A 15,225-nucleotide genomic window follows, 5' to 3' on the forward strand; every position below is an offset into this window, starting at 1 on the left:
GATTAATTGGAAATAATGGATGCTGAATGCAGAAATTGCTGAAGCTGAATGCAAGATGCAGTAACAAACTACTTAAAACTAAGGGAAAGTTTACCCAAAAATAAAAAAATTTGTGTGGGTGAGTAAATTATATAATTTTCATTTTTGGGTGGTGACATACAGAGAATGCAGTGTATGTCACAAAAGAAAGTGAGAAAGTGTGCTGGATCTAATCATTGACTCATTTGATATATTTAACAGTAAGCATTAGTCACCTTGTCTTTATGGCTCCTCTGGTGAGCCCTGAACTGTTCAGGGTTTGTGAACATCTGTTGGCAGAATGGGCAGACTGACTCTGGGAGGGTATTCCACGGTACCTGTCCGACTGAATCTGGAGAGTTCAATTGTTCTTCCAGGTGATCTGCCTTTGTCCAGTGCTTTTGCTTATCCGTGTGCACCATGCTAATAACTGACGGCCTGTCATTTCTCACCACCGCTGTGTTGCTCTGAGATCCAGAACCAGATTCTAACCTGGAACCGCAATCTGATCGCAAACCAGCTTCTGGTTTCATAGCACAGGACCTTTGTGGCACCTCTGAGGTGTAGTCATGTTGAGGCCTCTCCTGCTTGCCTGAGACTGAGGTGTGTGTGTCTCTTGGGAAAGGAAATGCTGTAACTCTACTCCTGTCCTCGTTGTTTTGATCTCCTGCCTCATTCCTCTGGTTCTTCCTCACAGTCCCAGGTTGAGAGGATCTCTTCTGCAATCCAGACCCCTCCTGTCTCCCCTCTGCATTGAAGCTGACCAGACCTGCACTCCAGCTTTCTAATGGAGGCACAGACAGCTGCTGAATGCAGTGGTGGAGAGATGGATAGTCCACGTATTTAAACTTGGGCACCTTTTCTTTAGGACTGGCGGGCCTATAGTTTGCTGCCTTTGCCAATGAACAGGATCCCAGCCAGCCATTCAGCGGAGGCACAGAAAGCTGTTGGATGCACTGGTGCAGGGAAGGGAAATCCACATACTGGAAACGAGGCACCTTGCGAGGAACATCACAGAGATCGTCTTTTCTCACACGCATTTGTGTCGAGGTCTCTGGGTCATCCTGCTCTTTCCTGACCGCTTTTTCCTCCGTGTCGCACTCTGCTGAGACGGAGCGCTTGGGATTTCCACCTCCATCTGGAGGCAGGTGCCTCCTGTCCTCCATCCCTCTAACTGCAGAATGGTGTTTTTGTCTCCTGTGACCATAAAGAGATATAAAATGTTATGAAGATCTTATGATATAAGCGTCCAAAGATTGTGTAAGATCGGACTATTCCTTGTTAAAGGAGTATCCCGGGTTCAATACAAGTTAAGCTGAGTCGACAGCATTAAAGTGCCGTCACTAGCGAAATTTAAGCATTCTACAGTTTCAGATTTTTTTTTACTGACAGTATTGTAGTGATGCACATACACACAGAAGTTACTTTCAAACCAAGTAGATTTCTGTTTGTCAACTCTGCAAATTTGCACGAAGAACTTTTTTTGCACTTGGGTGAACTTGGAAATACTCGGTTGAAGAATCTTTTGTTCACTGAGCAACTCAGCAAGAATCAACATGACTTTTTCTTTTGTGATAAGTAACCCAGTTATGGTTCAACAAAAGTAATTCAGTCTCCAAACATTCTGGGACAAACAAATAATTATAGATGTGGGTTGATCCTTATTACACAGATGAAACAGAAAAACATTCATTAGGCATACATGCTTTGATATGTGAAACAGGCTTCCACATGCATACTGGGACCAGACCCTTTAAAGGAATACAGCTCACCCTCACTGCACCCCTGAGGGGGTGTGGATTTCATACTGTGTGGGTGGGTGGGATTGTTCTCCACAGGCCAGGCTGGGAGTATTATAATAATAATAAAAAACATATAAAAACTGTGAGATGGCAGGAGATGTGTACGCATATGTATGTGAGCAGAAAGTGTCTATGTGTGCGTTTGTGAGGGGAGAGATGGTCTGAGTTGCTCCTGTAGCCCTGTGCCATGGGTATAAATAGCTCTGCAGGTATGGAGTAAAGGAGAAAAGTAGGTCAGCTTCAGACTGATCGCCTTCTCCAGGGGGCCCAAAACAAAATATCTGCCACACACGCACACACACACACAACACTACAATCTTCTCTTCCTGTATTCACTATGGTCAAAACCACACAAAAGCCTATAGGAGCAGCCCAGCCCACCCTGACTTCAGATCACAACACACACCTATTGAAACTGACACTGGCTCACTCCCCATGTGTAATCAACAGGTGAAGAGATGTAGTTTACCACCTGGTCACCCCACAGGCTATATGTGTAAATGGAAAATTCATTTTTTCTTTCTTTCTGATCTCTCACAACCACACCCCAAGCGTTATCTATTGTATCTAAACACAAAACTGATCTAAGATTAGGGGAAAAGATTAACCTCCCAGGCAAGAAATGGGCCTGCCGAGTGAAACAGTTTATGCTGTGTTCAGTTGTAAATATTTCCTGTATATTGAGGGCTGTGGTCAATATAGAGATTGAAGAGCTGATTTTAGTTTTCAGACATATATAGGCTATATATATATATATATATAAAAGACACAGAGAATTGGGTGTCAACTTGTGGTGTGTATATATATATATATATATATCTGTTTTGATTGACAAATGAGGCATAAAAAAAGTAAAATATGTAAGTTTTTTTAAACATTTTATATACATATAAAATGTTAAAAACACACCTCTTTTACTAATTTCTTTTACTTATTTCAGTTGTCAATACAGAAATAAAACAGAAAATAAAAACATGAAGAGGCATGTAAAAATACTTAAAAACTTTCGATACAATTTACCATTTTAAATAGCAATTGGATAAATTTAACACTTGTTTCTTCTCTTTCATATGTCTAAAAGACCCCGAACATTGCTTGGCACAGAGAAAAACACACACTAGAACCCGCCCTGGAACCGTGCCGGGCGTGGGGGATAATAACTGTGCTCCACATTCACACTCGCTGTGTTGTTCATGAGGAACTGGGTCACGCGCCGTGGCCTACATTTTTAAGGTTTGTTGTCTTCGTTTTTTTCCCCTCCCCACATTTATTTGGGCTGGCCCCGCCCTCGCTGCCTGAGCAGTGCAACGGGGGTTGGGGAAGAGCGACGGTTCGCACAGTTTGAAGCTGAGAGCCCGAGCGCTGCCAAGCAGTTAGATGCGCCCTCGCAACATGTAGACAAACAGAGCATTCACACGCGCGTGACAGCAGAACAGAGCGCAAGCCAACGAAAAATATGCGCGTGCAGACACAACGAGCTAATACAGAAAGATGCGCCTGTCTGTTTGTCTGTATACATATAACTGACTTCTTATTAAGCCACGTATTCCCCTGCAAAATATTACACCTGTCATGGATAGCACAATAGAAAACAAGCACATTCAGACAGCTGTTGTTACAAACTGGCATAAAGTAGTACGAGGTGACGACAACAATTCAGATATGAACAAATATCAGGTTTGGTCAAATATTTGAATGTATAAGATATAATTTACACATTTCATGTTTCCAGAGGTTTACCTTATGTTACTGTACTCCGTGGAAGTCCGTGAAGTGCATGTCAAGTGAGTTCTCCGTCGATTTAATCGGAATTGTGTTCGTCTTATTTCAAAGAAGAAAGACCCTTATCATTTACACATTATTTAAAAGAAAACATAAGGAAATTATTGCTCTAAGGTCAAATTAAGGCGTTTGGTTTCTTGACGGACTATTTAAACTTCTTCGATTTGAAAACAATGACCAAGACAGCACAATATTATTTATCCTGTGTTAGTATCAGCGACACTTTACCAGAGACAGTTCCTGAATGTGTAAAATGTGGTTTGGCTCTAGGAGCCGCTATTCGGATTCTGATAGAGGGAGACGAAAGCCAATCATAGTTTGGTCACGCTTCGTGACACACCCATGGACTCCGCCTCTTTTACGTTTCTGTGTCCAATCAGCGAGATGTTTTTTGATAAGTAGGCGGAGCCAACATGTCCTAGTTCTAGGCGAATTATAATTCAGCTCAGACTCCGTTTACTCGAGTCACCCGAGCGCGAGTTGACACCCAATCCTCCGTGCGTCTTTATCAATCAGTCATATTAGCCTTGACATATGCACGCAAAACAGAGATGTCTTTCCTTTTTTTAATCATAGCACGGATATACAACTTTACTAAATGCTTAAAGTAATAATAATCCATCTTGGTAGAATTAAAACTAGGATCTTTTGTTTCTTCTATGTTGACATCCTCATTATACCTGTAACTCTTGTTCATTGTGGGAGAAACATCCGTTTTTTTGCTGGAAGAAGACTTTGTACTGACATGTTATCTGAAACTGTCCAAACAAACAAACTATATGATAAGAAAATCGTACAACCTTTTTGTTGCTTATAAAAATTATTATTATTTTATACAGTTTTGAAGTTCCAATAGTGGAGCGGTACTTCGGCTACTTGTGTATTTCAAAGATTTACATTTCATAATTCAGTAACTACATAGATTGAGGATTCACTTACTGATATGGAGCTAAATAAGCACATGAAAGAATCTGCACACTCACTAAAACCAGCTTTTATTTACATAATCACAGACAACAGAATAAAATGGTGCGATTTGCAATTGAAATTCAGCTACATCCTGCTGTGACTGTAGCTCCCCTGATTGTGGTTTAGGTATCAGGTGACAGAACGTCATCCTGGACAGCCACAGGCACCAGAACCCTCCTATCTTAATGAAGATATCCAGACCACACATTTAAAATTCTCTCCGTCATGGTGTTCCTTCAAATAATGACCCTTTTGGGGCACATACTAAATTTACTGAGTCAGAGTGTATGAGCAGCAGGCAAAATAGTGCTGAGAAAATCTTTGGATAAATCTCTGATACATTTTCTTTGGTATTATTTCAGGACTCTGAAGCAGATTTTGACATCACGTTATTATGCATGGAATGTGCCGAGTATCAGGATAATGTGCCATGCTATTATAAACCTGACAATTTGTGTCTCAGCTCACGAGTTTCCTTTTTAAAGTATCTCTTATTCAAAAAGGACAATTGAGGTAACCTACTCAAATGATACCAAAGTAATTGTCTGCCATATAATCTTGGGTTTGAAAGATGTTTTCTTGGCCATGAAAACTGCTCTGACTGCATTTTACTTTCTATAAAGGCCAAACAGTCATGAAATGAAACTGAATGAAAGCATTTTCAAAAAGAAAATGTGAAGAATGTGAAGAAGTTATTTTTTAACTAACACCTAGTTATTAAAGCCTGATATTCCTAGCAAATAAATTCAACACAGTATTTCAAATAATTCCAACACATGGATATTATTGCTGTTATTTCCACAGAATTATAACTAAATTGTCAGGTGCCATTATAAACAAGCACCTTCAATTTGTTGTTTTAGCATTGTTTTATAAACAATGAAATAAAGAAACGACATCTCTTTGTAGAAGTGGATTAACTGGAGGGATCATATAACTGCAGAGATGAATGAGGCATGTGCTGCTGTTCTCATTTTCACGTCTTGATGAGCTGTGATCTCAGCAGTGTCTTTCATTTAGTATTGGATGAACTGCAATATAAACTCTATACAGTTAAAAAAAAGAGTTCTCTGTGACCATCCATAGCAGTTGGTACATGCCATCTTGTTGAGCTGATGGTTTTGATGGACTGGTGTTCAGAGTTCAAGTGTTTGTGCTTCTTGTCAGATGTCCTAGTGAGGTTTTCCACTCTTTTTAGGAATGATTCAAGTAGAAAAAGGGTAGTTGAGGGGTTTTTGAACACCTCAATCCACTCCTTTCATCCCCTTGCCCCACTTTCTCCTAAATTCGATAGGCTGGTGCAGAAACATGAGCATCACAACCTATTGGAAGGCACAGAAACAGAACAGCATGAGTACAAAAGTTTGAACAACCTTAAGTTGCAGGGCTTAAAGGGACAGACACCTAAAAAATGTTAATTGTCTCATCATTTACTCACTCTCATGTTTCTAAATCTGTATGATTTATTCTTTCTTCTGTGGAACACAACGGGATTTAAATGGCGTCCAAAGTAACATTGGATCCCAGTGATTTTTCAAAATATCTTTTTTATGTTCCATAGAAGAATCAGGGTGAGTAAACGAACTTGAATTTTTGGGTGAACTATCCATTCAATGCTACAGCAACTACATTAGTGAACATCAGTGAACTGTAAACACTTTCATCCATTTATTAGGCAGAACAGTGAAATCAGTGAAATGTCTCGGTTCTCTACCTCAGTTCCCCATCTTCTTCTGTCGATCCAAGAATTTCTGCCGCCTGTCTGTCGGAATCTCATCCAAGCTGATACCATGGTTGCTCGCCCTTTGTGGCAACAGAAAGGAAGATATCAGCATATCAACACAACATGTTTAGATTACTCTCTACATTACAGACATCATCTTAAAGATGTACATAAAGAGAGAAGTGGTTTCTTTCTTACCCAGGAGTAAGGTCTGGCGGTACAGGTAGTGCCTTGTTAAATCCATCCCTCCCAACCAACCAATATGTTTCCTCTACACCTTTACCCTGTTAGGGAATAACAGAAGCTCTTATGACAGGCTTCAAGACATTTATGAGGTACTTAGTACAGTACTGTATAATGTAGTGTTTGTTCCCTGGGTGTTTCTTGGGAATTGTTAAAAAATAAACTCTTTTATTGAATTTGTTTATGTCCAATGTCCAATGGTGGACATATACATGCAACGGTAAAAAATTATTTTTGTCATTTTTTTTCTGAAAGTCACAAACTTTATAATTTCTTTTCCATCACATTTCAAATGATGTATTCTGTGTAATAATATTCTGTGGTGAAAATGTCGGTGATTGAATTGTAAACTTTGTTTGAAATAAAGTGGTTGTCTCCTTTCTTTTGTTCATTGAAATATGGATTTATTATACAATCACTTTCACACAACAAATATTGAATTGATTGTTTTACCATTTAGATCATAGTTAGGAATATAGTAATTTTAATAAAACTCCTGAGACATAAAAGTGCACAAACTGAAGAAACACTTTGTGTGTGTGTGTGTGTGTGTGTGTGTGTGTGTGTGTGTGTGTGTGGTGTGTGTGTGTGTGTGTGTGTGTGTGTGTAGGTTTGTATTACATCCAAATGGTCCCCAAAAGGATAGGAAAACCTGAGATCACCTACATTGATGGGACCAGCCAGCAGTCCCCATGTGGAAATGGATTAATAAACACACTAAATGTTTTTTTGAAAATGTAAAAATGCCTAAAGTTTTCTGTGATGGGTAGGTTTAGGGGTAGGGTTAGGGTTAGGGGACAGAATAACAGTTTGTGCAGTATAAAAACCATTACGCCTATGGAGAGTCCCTACAAGGATAGTGAACCAGACGTGTATGTGTGTGTGTGTGTGTGTACCTTGAGCTCTGTCCTGCCCCTACTATCTATTTTATAGCCAAGTTTGAGGCTGTTCAGGACATCAACAGTACTCTGGTTGACATGAATTCTGTAAGCTGTAGAAACGGGGAGAGCAAAAAAGAAAAGAAAAAAATATTTTAATTAATTAGTTAATCATAATACATTATTACAAATTTATCACTTGATCATTGTCCACAATGGTTTGTTGTGAGTTCATACAGACTCAGGTCACCAAGAACTTTATTCACAGTTCCACTTGAAGGTAATTGTGTTCCCTGAGAAACCACTAGATGGCAGTATGTCTCTAACTGTTAAAAACGTCTTGACAATTCACTTTGAGCCATTTCAGTCTGACGCACTGGGCATGTTACATCACTCAGGACGTTCTGTCACTTTCCTGTTCCCTTCAGATAATCAGGGAAACTGTGTTCTAGCCATTTTATTGTGTAGGTGAAATCACACAGCACTAATCGTGTGACCTTTGTGGCCTAATTTATGATGAAAACATCCTTAATCTTTCATTTAAGATTAATTTGAAACAACCTGATTTTCAAACAAAACCTTCTTGTACAATATGATAATATTTACAATAATTCTGAGGTAGCCTAATTCAACGCTAAAATGTACACTACCATTGAAAAGTTTCAAAAAAGTACATTTATACAGTAAAATCAGTGATATTGTGAAAAATTATTAAAATATTATATTAACTGTTTGATATTTTAATATATTTAAAAATGTAATTTATTCCTGTGATGCAAAGCTGAATTTTCAGCATCATTACTCCAGTCTTCAGTGTCACATGATCCTTCAGAAATCATTCTGATATGATGATTTGATACTCAAGATACCTTTTTTATTATTATCAATGTTGAAAACAGTTGTGCTGCTTAATATTTTGGTGGAAACTGTAATACATTTTTTTAAATGTAAACAGCATTTTTTGAAACAGAAATCTTTTGTAACATTCACTTCGCTTTCACTTTTGATAAGTTGAATGCATCGTTGCCTAATAAAAGTATTGATGTCTTTTCTTTTTTCTTTTCTTTTTTTAGCTAAAATCTTTTGAATGGCATTGCATTAGCAAATCTTTAATCATGTTTCACACATTTGTTCCATGTTCTTCAGCATGAAACATGTGAAGTAAATGTTCTTGGATAAATGTGACAGAAGGTCTGATTAAAGGTGAGACAGTTCAGGGTGATAGCGGAGGCTGAGTTCTAAGACGACATTAGCTTTAAAGCAGAATTTTCTTTCTAATTTGGCTTATACTCTTAAGAGCTTACAGGGAACTCTGCACTTTAAGCCCTCTGAGCTTCTCACTGACATGCACTCACTGATCAGCACACACACACACAAAGTACTAACTACTGATCCTTAGCCAAAGACAAATTCCTGGAATCACGACTTCAGAGACAGTGACAAAAGCTTACATTGTTAGTGTCAGACACGTGCTGATGTATATACATATACAACACAAAAGTTTTAGGTGTACTCACGCAATCCTGTGGATTCCATTCGGGAGGCTGTGTTTACTGTGTCCCCGAACAGACAGTACCGAGGCATCTTCAACCCAACTACACCTGCCACCACTGGACCTGTCAAACACACATAAATAGTAATTAGCACATTAGCAACTGCATTAAATTTCAAGAGTTACATATTGTTGTGTCAGTCACACTTGTGCAAGCATCATGTGATCTCTGTTGAGTTGTGGGGTGGGGTGGGGGAAAGGGCCAGCGCCATGCTTACTAATTGGATGAATCTGTTAATTGGATGATGCCGTGGATTTACATTTCACTTGTTCTAGAAATAAACCACCATCAGAGGATCAAGTGTAAAAACGTATTTACATTTAGCACTACGTTCAGCTTGGTGATGTAAGACTAGACCATTTTTGTCAATGAAAATTACATCCGAGGGAAATTATGTTTGATTTTTAACTTTGTGAGAAGGGCATAAAGTGCTACTAAAGTGCTTTACAGTAAAATAGAAAACCATTATTTTAAATTTCTAATAATATTTCACAATATTGCTGTTTTAACTGTGTTTTTGATTAAAAACAAGGCACCCTTGGTGAGCAAGAGACTTCTTACAAGAACATAAAAAAACCCTGATGAAGCAGATAGCCTCATGGGCAGCGCTCCAACATGTAGTGTGGTTTGAGTCCTGGCTTGGGTATCTTTCCCGATCCTGTCCCCCTCTCTCTCCCACTTAGCTTCCTGTTAGTTCTCTACTATCCTATCTCAATAAAGGCAAAAAACTCCAAACTTTCGAACGTTGTTGGTGTAGTTGTTTGTGCTTTTCTTACCAGAATGGAGTCCAATGCGGATTTTGACTTTGACGTCAGGCATGTGCCTCATTTGAAATGTTCCGATGCAGTGTAGAATGTCCAGAGACATGTTGGCCATCTCTGCTGCATGCCGGTTACCATTACGGTTTGGAACCCCTGATGCCACCATGTATGCATCACCAATAGTCTCAACCTATTGATATATGTCATATTAAAAATGTTCCTTGTAAAAATTCATAACTGTTTGTATGTGCCATAGAGGTGACCTAAATTGATATTATGTTATATAAATAATTTATTATTTTAATTTATTCCATCAAAAGAATAAAAGAAAAAAATATTTTATTTTCCCTTTTTTATGCACTCTCAGAAAAAAATGGTCCAAGACTTGTCACTAGGGCATACCCTTTCAAAAACATAAATAAGTACCATTTAGGTACTAATGTGTACACTTTAGGTACTTGTATGTGGCTTTAGGGCATTATTATGCACCCTTTAGAGCTAAATAAGGTACAAAGGTGTACCTTTTGAAAGGGAACCATTCCATAGACAGCTTTTGTACTTTTTTTTTTCTGAGAGTGTACTGAAATTTGAAAGGGATCTGCTGCAAAAACCCTCTAAATCTGATATTATGATTATGATACTTAATTTCCACAACAGTATAAGCGAAACATAAAAAAGCTCATGCAGACCTTGTAGACATCGTGGATTGCTATGATCCCATCAAAGAGTGTGTAGAGGTCGTTAAGCAGATCGACCACTTCAATAGGTTCACTCAGAGCAGAGATGGTGGTGAAACCCACAATATCACTGAAATATAGTGTGACGTCTGAAAAGTGCTCCGGTTTCACTGGCTTCCCTGTCTTTAATGCCAAGGCCACAGACCTGAAAGACAATGGCATTATAAGAAAGAAGAAGAGATGGAAAAGAAGGGTGAAATCTGAAGTGGGACTCACTTGGGCAGCATCTGAGCTAGGAGAGCATCAGTTTTCTGACGCTCTACCTCTAGTTCTTCAGTCCTCTCTCGGATCAGATCCTCCAGGTTTGAGGAGTACTGCTCCAGCATCCTTAACATTGAGTCAATTATATTTGTCTTCTTTCCCTTGTTCACATTCTTAAACTGCAAGTTAGAAAGAAAGAGACAGAGAACAGTACATTTTTTTTTTTTCCTACCCTCTGTTTCATATGGAAAATATTTTTGTTCTGTTTTTTTTTTTCCCTGAGGAAAAAAAAAAGACTGTTTGTTTGTTAGCTTTCTTTTTTATTGTCATGCCAGCTTCTTTAAAAGATCTTTAAAATCTGACCTTTTACATTTTTTATGCTTTATGTTAAAAACATTTAGTAGTACACTAGCATATATGCGACCTCAAAGCTAACACACATGGACTAAAAGACAAATCTCTTACATTAATTTCAAATAATTATCTAAAAAGTTAAGAATATCTTTGTGTGTGTGTGTGTGTGTGTGTGTGTGTGTGTGTGTGTGTGTGTGTGTGTGTGTGTACCTACTTAACCAAATTTTGAGGGACAAATTTTTCCCAAAAGTAAACTACATCTGACAAGACCTCCCAAAACCTCCTTTATGGATGTCCTCATTTGTAAAACAGTATAAAATTTAAGTTCAAATTGAAGGGTCAAGTTATAGTATTTATAACAAGCTCTATATAAAAACGATAAGAGTCTATGCAATGTCCCGATTTATATAGTAATGTGTGTGAAAACGTGTGTGTTGATGTGTGTATGTATGTGTGTGGTCCTGGTAAACCCTATGTTATGGGGACAAAATGACCCCACAAAGATGGCAATATCAGAAATCCTTGTCCTTGATGGGACATTTTTTTGGACCCCATGAGGAAAACAGCTAATAAATCATACTATTTTGCTCATACTATTCATACTAATCATACTATTTTAAATCATACTATTCATGCTATTTTAGTCTGACTGACTCTGGTAGCAACTATATATATATATATATATATATATATATATATAAAAGCATTAAATGTAAAAATGCAGGAAGTTTTCTGTCATGGGTAGGTTTAGGGACAAGGTTATGGTTAGGGGATAGAATATACAGTTTGTACAGTATAAAAATCATTATGTCTATAATCATTACCCAACGTGTGTGTGTGTGTGTGTACACGCATTTTTGTGATTTATGAAGACACAAATTTGTATAATGACATGGGCATTACACTGGTATTACGACGTAAACATGAAATATGAGGACATTTCATAAGTCTTCATATTTAAAATAGCTTTAAAAACATACTAAACAATGTTTGATTAAAAATGTAAAAATGCAGAATGTTTTCTGTGATGGGTAGGTTTAAGGGTAGGGGTAGTGTAGGGGGAGAGAATGTACAGTTTGTACAGTATAAAAACCATTACGCCTATGGAATGTCCTCACTTTGATAGCAAAACAAACCTGTATGTGTGTGTGTGTGTGTGTGTGTGTGTGTGAGAGAGAGAGAGAGAGAAAAGTGATGCAAGGATCTTTGGTTTAAAGATCTTCAGACACAGATCTCATGAGAATTTGAAAGAAGGTGCACCTGTCTGAAGATCTCCTCAAACGTGGGTCTCTTGTCAGGCTCCTCACTCCAGGCCTGCTTCATGATCTGAATCACCTCCAGCGGAGCTTCATCCACAGACACAGTGGGTCTGCACAGCGGTGGTGGAGAGCGCACCTTATCTATGATTTCTGCACACAGAGATACACAACTTTTATTCACACCTAGTACACTGTATTCAGATCTGAATTGCTCCCAACAAGCTCACTGAAATCATTGCTATCTTCAGCTTTTTCATAGTAAACATGGAAAAATGAAAATCGGAGAAAGTAATTATGTAGTGGTATGTGATGGTGCCTAACCTTCAGGAGGCATATCCAACATGCAGAAGGGTGCGCAGCGAGAGATCACTTCCTGCATGATAATAGCAAAGCTGTATACATCTGCTGCATACGTCCCCTTCCTCTTCAGATTAGGATTCCGCAGGATCTCTGGAGCCGTCCAAAACTGATCTGTATCAAAGATACAGAGATCGGAGTGAATCAGAAAGACTGAATACATAAAAGCAAAGAAGAGGAAAGGAGCCTCTATATCCTGGTTCTCATAGCACTTTCCATATGTATTACACGTACCCTCCGGTTTGCTGTCCTCCAAGATGATGTTTTGACAGTAGATGATTTCATTGAAGCCATAATCTGTAACCTTCAGAACAAACCGACCATCTACCACACAGTTTCTTGACTTCAGGCGTCCATGAATAACCCCACGATTATGCAAGTACTTCATTCCCTGACAGGTAAAGATAAAGAAGGCATTGAGAGGAAAGTAAGAGAGATGTATGAAGAGATGGAAGCAGGTGACATTTTTGACAGTTCATTATATGTAGTTCCAAACATAGGTTCGGGAGGAGCCTAAACATTCAGTCCTGTCAATCATCATTACGAGCGGCAGTCACTGCGTCATCCCAGCGACAATTCTTCTAGCATCCCTCCTCCTCCCCATCTCCTCCTCTATTTCTCTTATCCCTCTACACAGCACTGTTATAGGGGGGGTTTAACTCAGAGCTCAAGCCGAGCCTCGGGTTCGAGCCTCCTTCAAGGACAGCAAGCCAAGTTTGTTTTACCATTAACCATTCAGACTGAATGGGCAGGCAAACTCGTGAATTAACAGCCAGTCATTCTTTACTACATTTCATCCACATCTTCATCTTATTCCTGAGCTGTTCTTACTTATCCCTTCATCTATGCATTCATTCAACCCTTTGTTAATGAAACTTTCCTTCCATCGCTTCAATTGCTCACCCTGATCAGATCAAGGAGGAGAGAGGATTTGAACATCCAGTCCAGTCTCATTTCCTCGTTGTTGAGCAGGTCTTCCAGGCTGCCTCTGGTGCAGTGCTCCGTAACAATGCCAAATATGCCAGTATCCAAGAACAGACCCAGAAACAAGTTCAGATTCTCATGACGCATGTCTCTCAGCTAGAAAGAGAGAAGGAGGCAAACAGAAGCAAAAAGAGGGTACAGAAGGTAAGTAGCATTCAGTTTTCCTGAACTTTCATTTCTTTTCTCTCACTTTCTCTCTCTTACCTTGGTAAAGACGCCCTGTGTGCTCTCATTGATTTCTGTAACAGAATCTCCACAGGGACATTTCTTCAGCCAGACCCAGTCACCCTGACAACACAGAATAAAACAATTTAACACATCACCACATGCTCAGACAGAATATCCTGACTTTGTTTTTCACATTTGCTACACTGAATTGAGAGGAAAATATTAATAATTCTATGGAATTCATTTAAATAAGGTAGTGTAAATGGGTTAGATGGAGTTGCAAGTACTATCTATACTTTTATTGGTATGTTTGTTTTATTAATTATATAATATTTTAATGTAATATAACTATCATAGTACAGTGTACAGTTTGATAAACATGCAAGGGAAAGTGATGTGCAAAATTTTGTGAAACACGGTCATTTGCAAAATTCTACTGTGGACATCTGCCGAGCTTTCGGCAGATTCTGCACACAACTAATACATTTCCTCAACATCTGATGTACAAATAAATGCTGTATGTTCATGATAATATACATGCTACTTTATACCACAGTCCTCTTATCTGATTGTAAGCTTAGTTTGCCTGCAATAACGTATGGGTTTTTGAAAGTTGTAACATTAGTGCTTGCTTTAATCAGTGAGCATCCTGCTGAAAAATCCACACATAGCCATTATGTTCAGACTGTGCCTTAAGAACTAGTATGACTAACTAGCAGTTAGTTAGGGCTAATCAGTCTTACTTTTTCCAAATCAAATTAGATCAATCTATGTTTTTATGTATCTGACTTGGAAAAAGTTATGAACAGTCTTAAAGAAATCTGATGACTAACTTGTAAGACTAGTCTTAGCAGTTTATGCAACCAGCCCCTGGTCACCAGTTTTGCTTGCTGGGACCTGTATGCTGGTTGCTGGTTTGCTGGTCACCTGGGGCCGGTTGCACCAGCTGGTCATAAAAAAGTTGGGTGTGAGATCTACGCTGGACTTAGTTTCGTCCAGCTTTTCGATGAATTTACACCTGTTGCACCATCTAAAACTACGACTAGGCGCAGCTAGACGATGCGCGTACACGTTGGCATGCTCTACAGCACTGTTAGTTGAGACGCCGTTCGCGTTACTATGGTTATCAATTTGAATTTATTGGCTCCAATGAATAGATGAAAAATGACTGCTGAGCCGAAAAAAAAGAAAAATAAATTACTCAGATTGTGAAACAAGAACAATTATTAAGCTATTCAGTAAGAATATGCAACCTGCTGAAACTAAACCTGTCAATAAATTCTCTGTCTCCATATACAGGTGCTGGTCATATAATTAGAATATCATCAAAAAGTTGATTTATTTCACTAATTCCATTCAAAAAGTGAAACTTGTATATTATATTCATTCATTACACACAGACTGATATATTTCAAATGTTTATTTCTTTTAATTTT

At 38.5% G+C, this 15,225-nt stretch overlaps 1 protein-coding gene across 3 annotated transcripts in view; it reads right to left on the reverse strand.

Moving 5' to 3' along the window:
* Positions 1-15,225, reverse strand: part of gucy2d (guanylate cyclase 2D, retinal) — a 34,559-nt gene that overhangs the window by 5,290 nt on the left and 14,044 nt on the right. For 2 of the 3 annotated variants that reach the window (XM_051893166.1, XM_051893167.1), the window contains 13 exons: positions 13,826-13,909; positions 13,541-13,717; positions 12,602-13,028; positions 12,282-12,430; positions 10,683-10,846; positions 10,419-10,611; positions 9,745-9,919; positions 8,933-9,031; positions 7,434-7,528; positions 6,493-6,578; positions 6,286-6,374; positions 3,561-5,893; positions 255-1,215 (listed from right to left, as the gene is read on the reverse strand). In XM_051893166.1, the coding sequence (XP_051749126.1) occupies positions 6,287-6,374; positions 6,493-6,578; positions 7,434-7,528; positions 8,933-9,031; positions 9,745-9,919; positions 10,419-10,611; positions 10,683-10,846; positions 12,282-12,430; positions 12,602-13,028; positions 13,541-13,717; positions 13,826-13,909 (1,737 nt within the window). In that variant the 3' untranslated portion in view covers positions 255-1,215; positions 3,561-5,893; position 6,286. The remainder of the gene's footprint in view (positions 1-254; positions 1,216-3,560; positions 5,894-6,285; positions 6,375-6,492; positions 6,579-7,433; positions 7,529-8,932; positions 9,032-9,744; positions 9,920-10,418; positions 10,612-10,682; positions 10,847-12,281; positions 12,431-12,601; positions 13,029-13,540; positions 13,718-13,825; positions 13,910-15,225) is intronic. The other variant, XM_051893168.1, reaches the window with a different exon arrangement.

The sequence above is a fragment of the Ctenopharyngodon idella genome, chromosome 5, assembly GCF_019924925.1.
Source record: "Ctenopharyngodon idella isolate HZGC_01 chromosome 5, HZGC01, whole genome shotgun sequence".
NCBI lineage: Eukaryota > Metazoa > Chordata > Actinopteri > Cypriniformes > Xenocyprididae > Ctenopharyngodon > Ctenopharyngodon idella.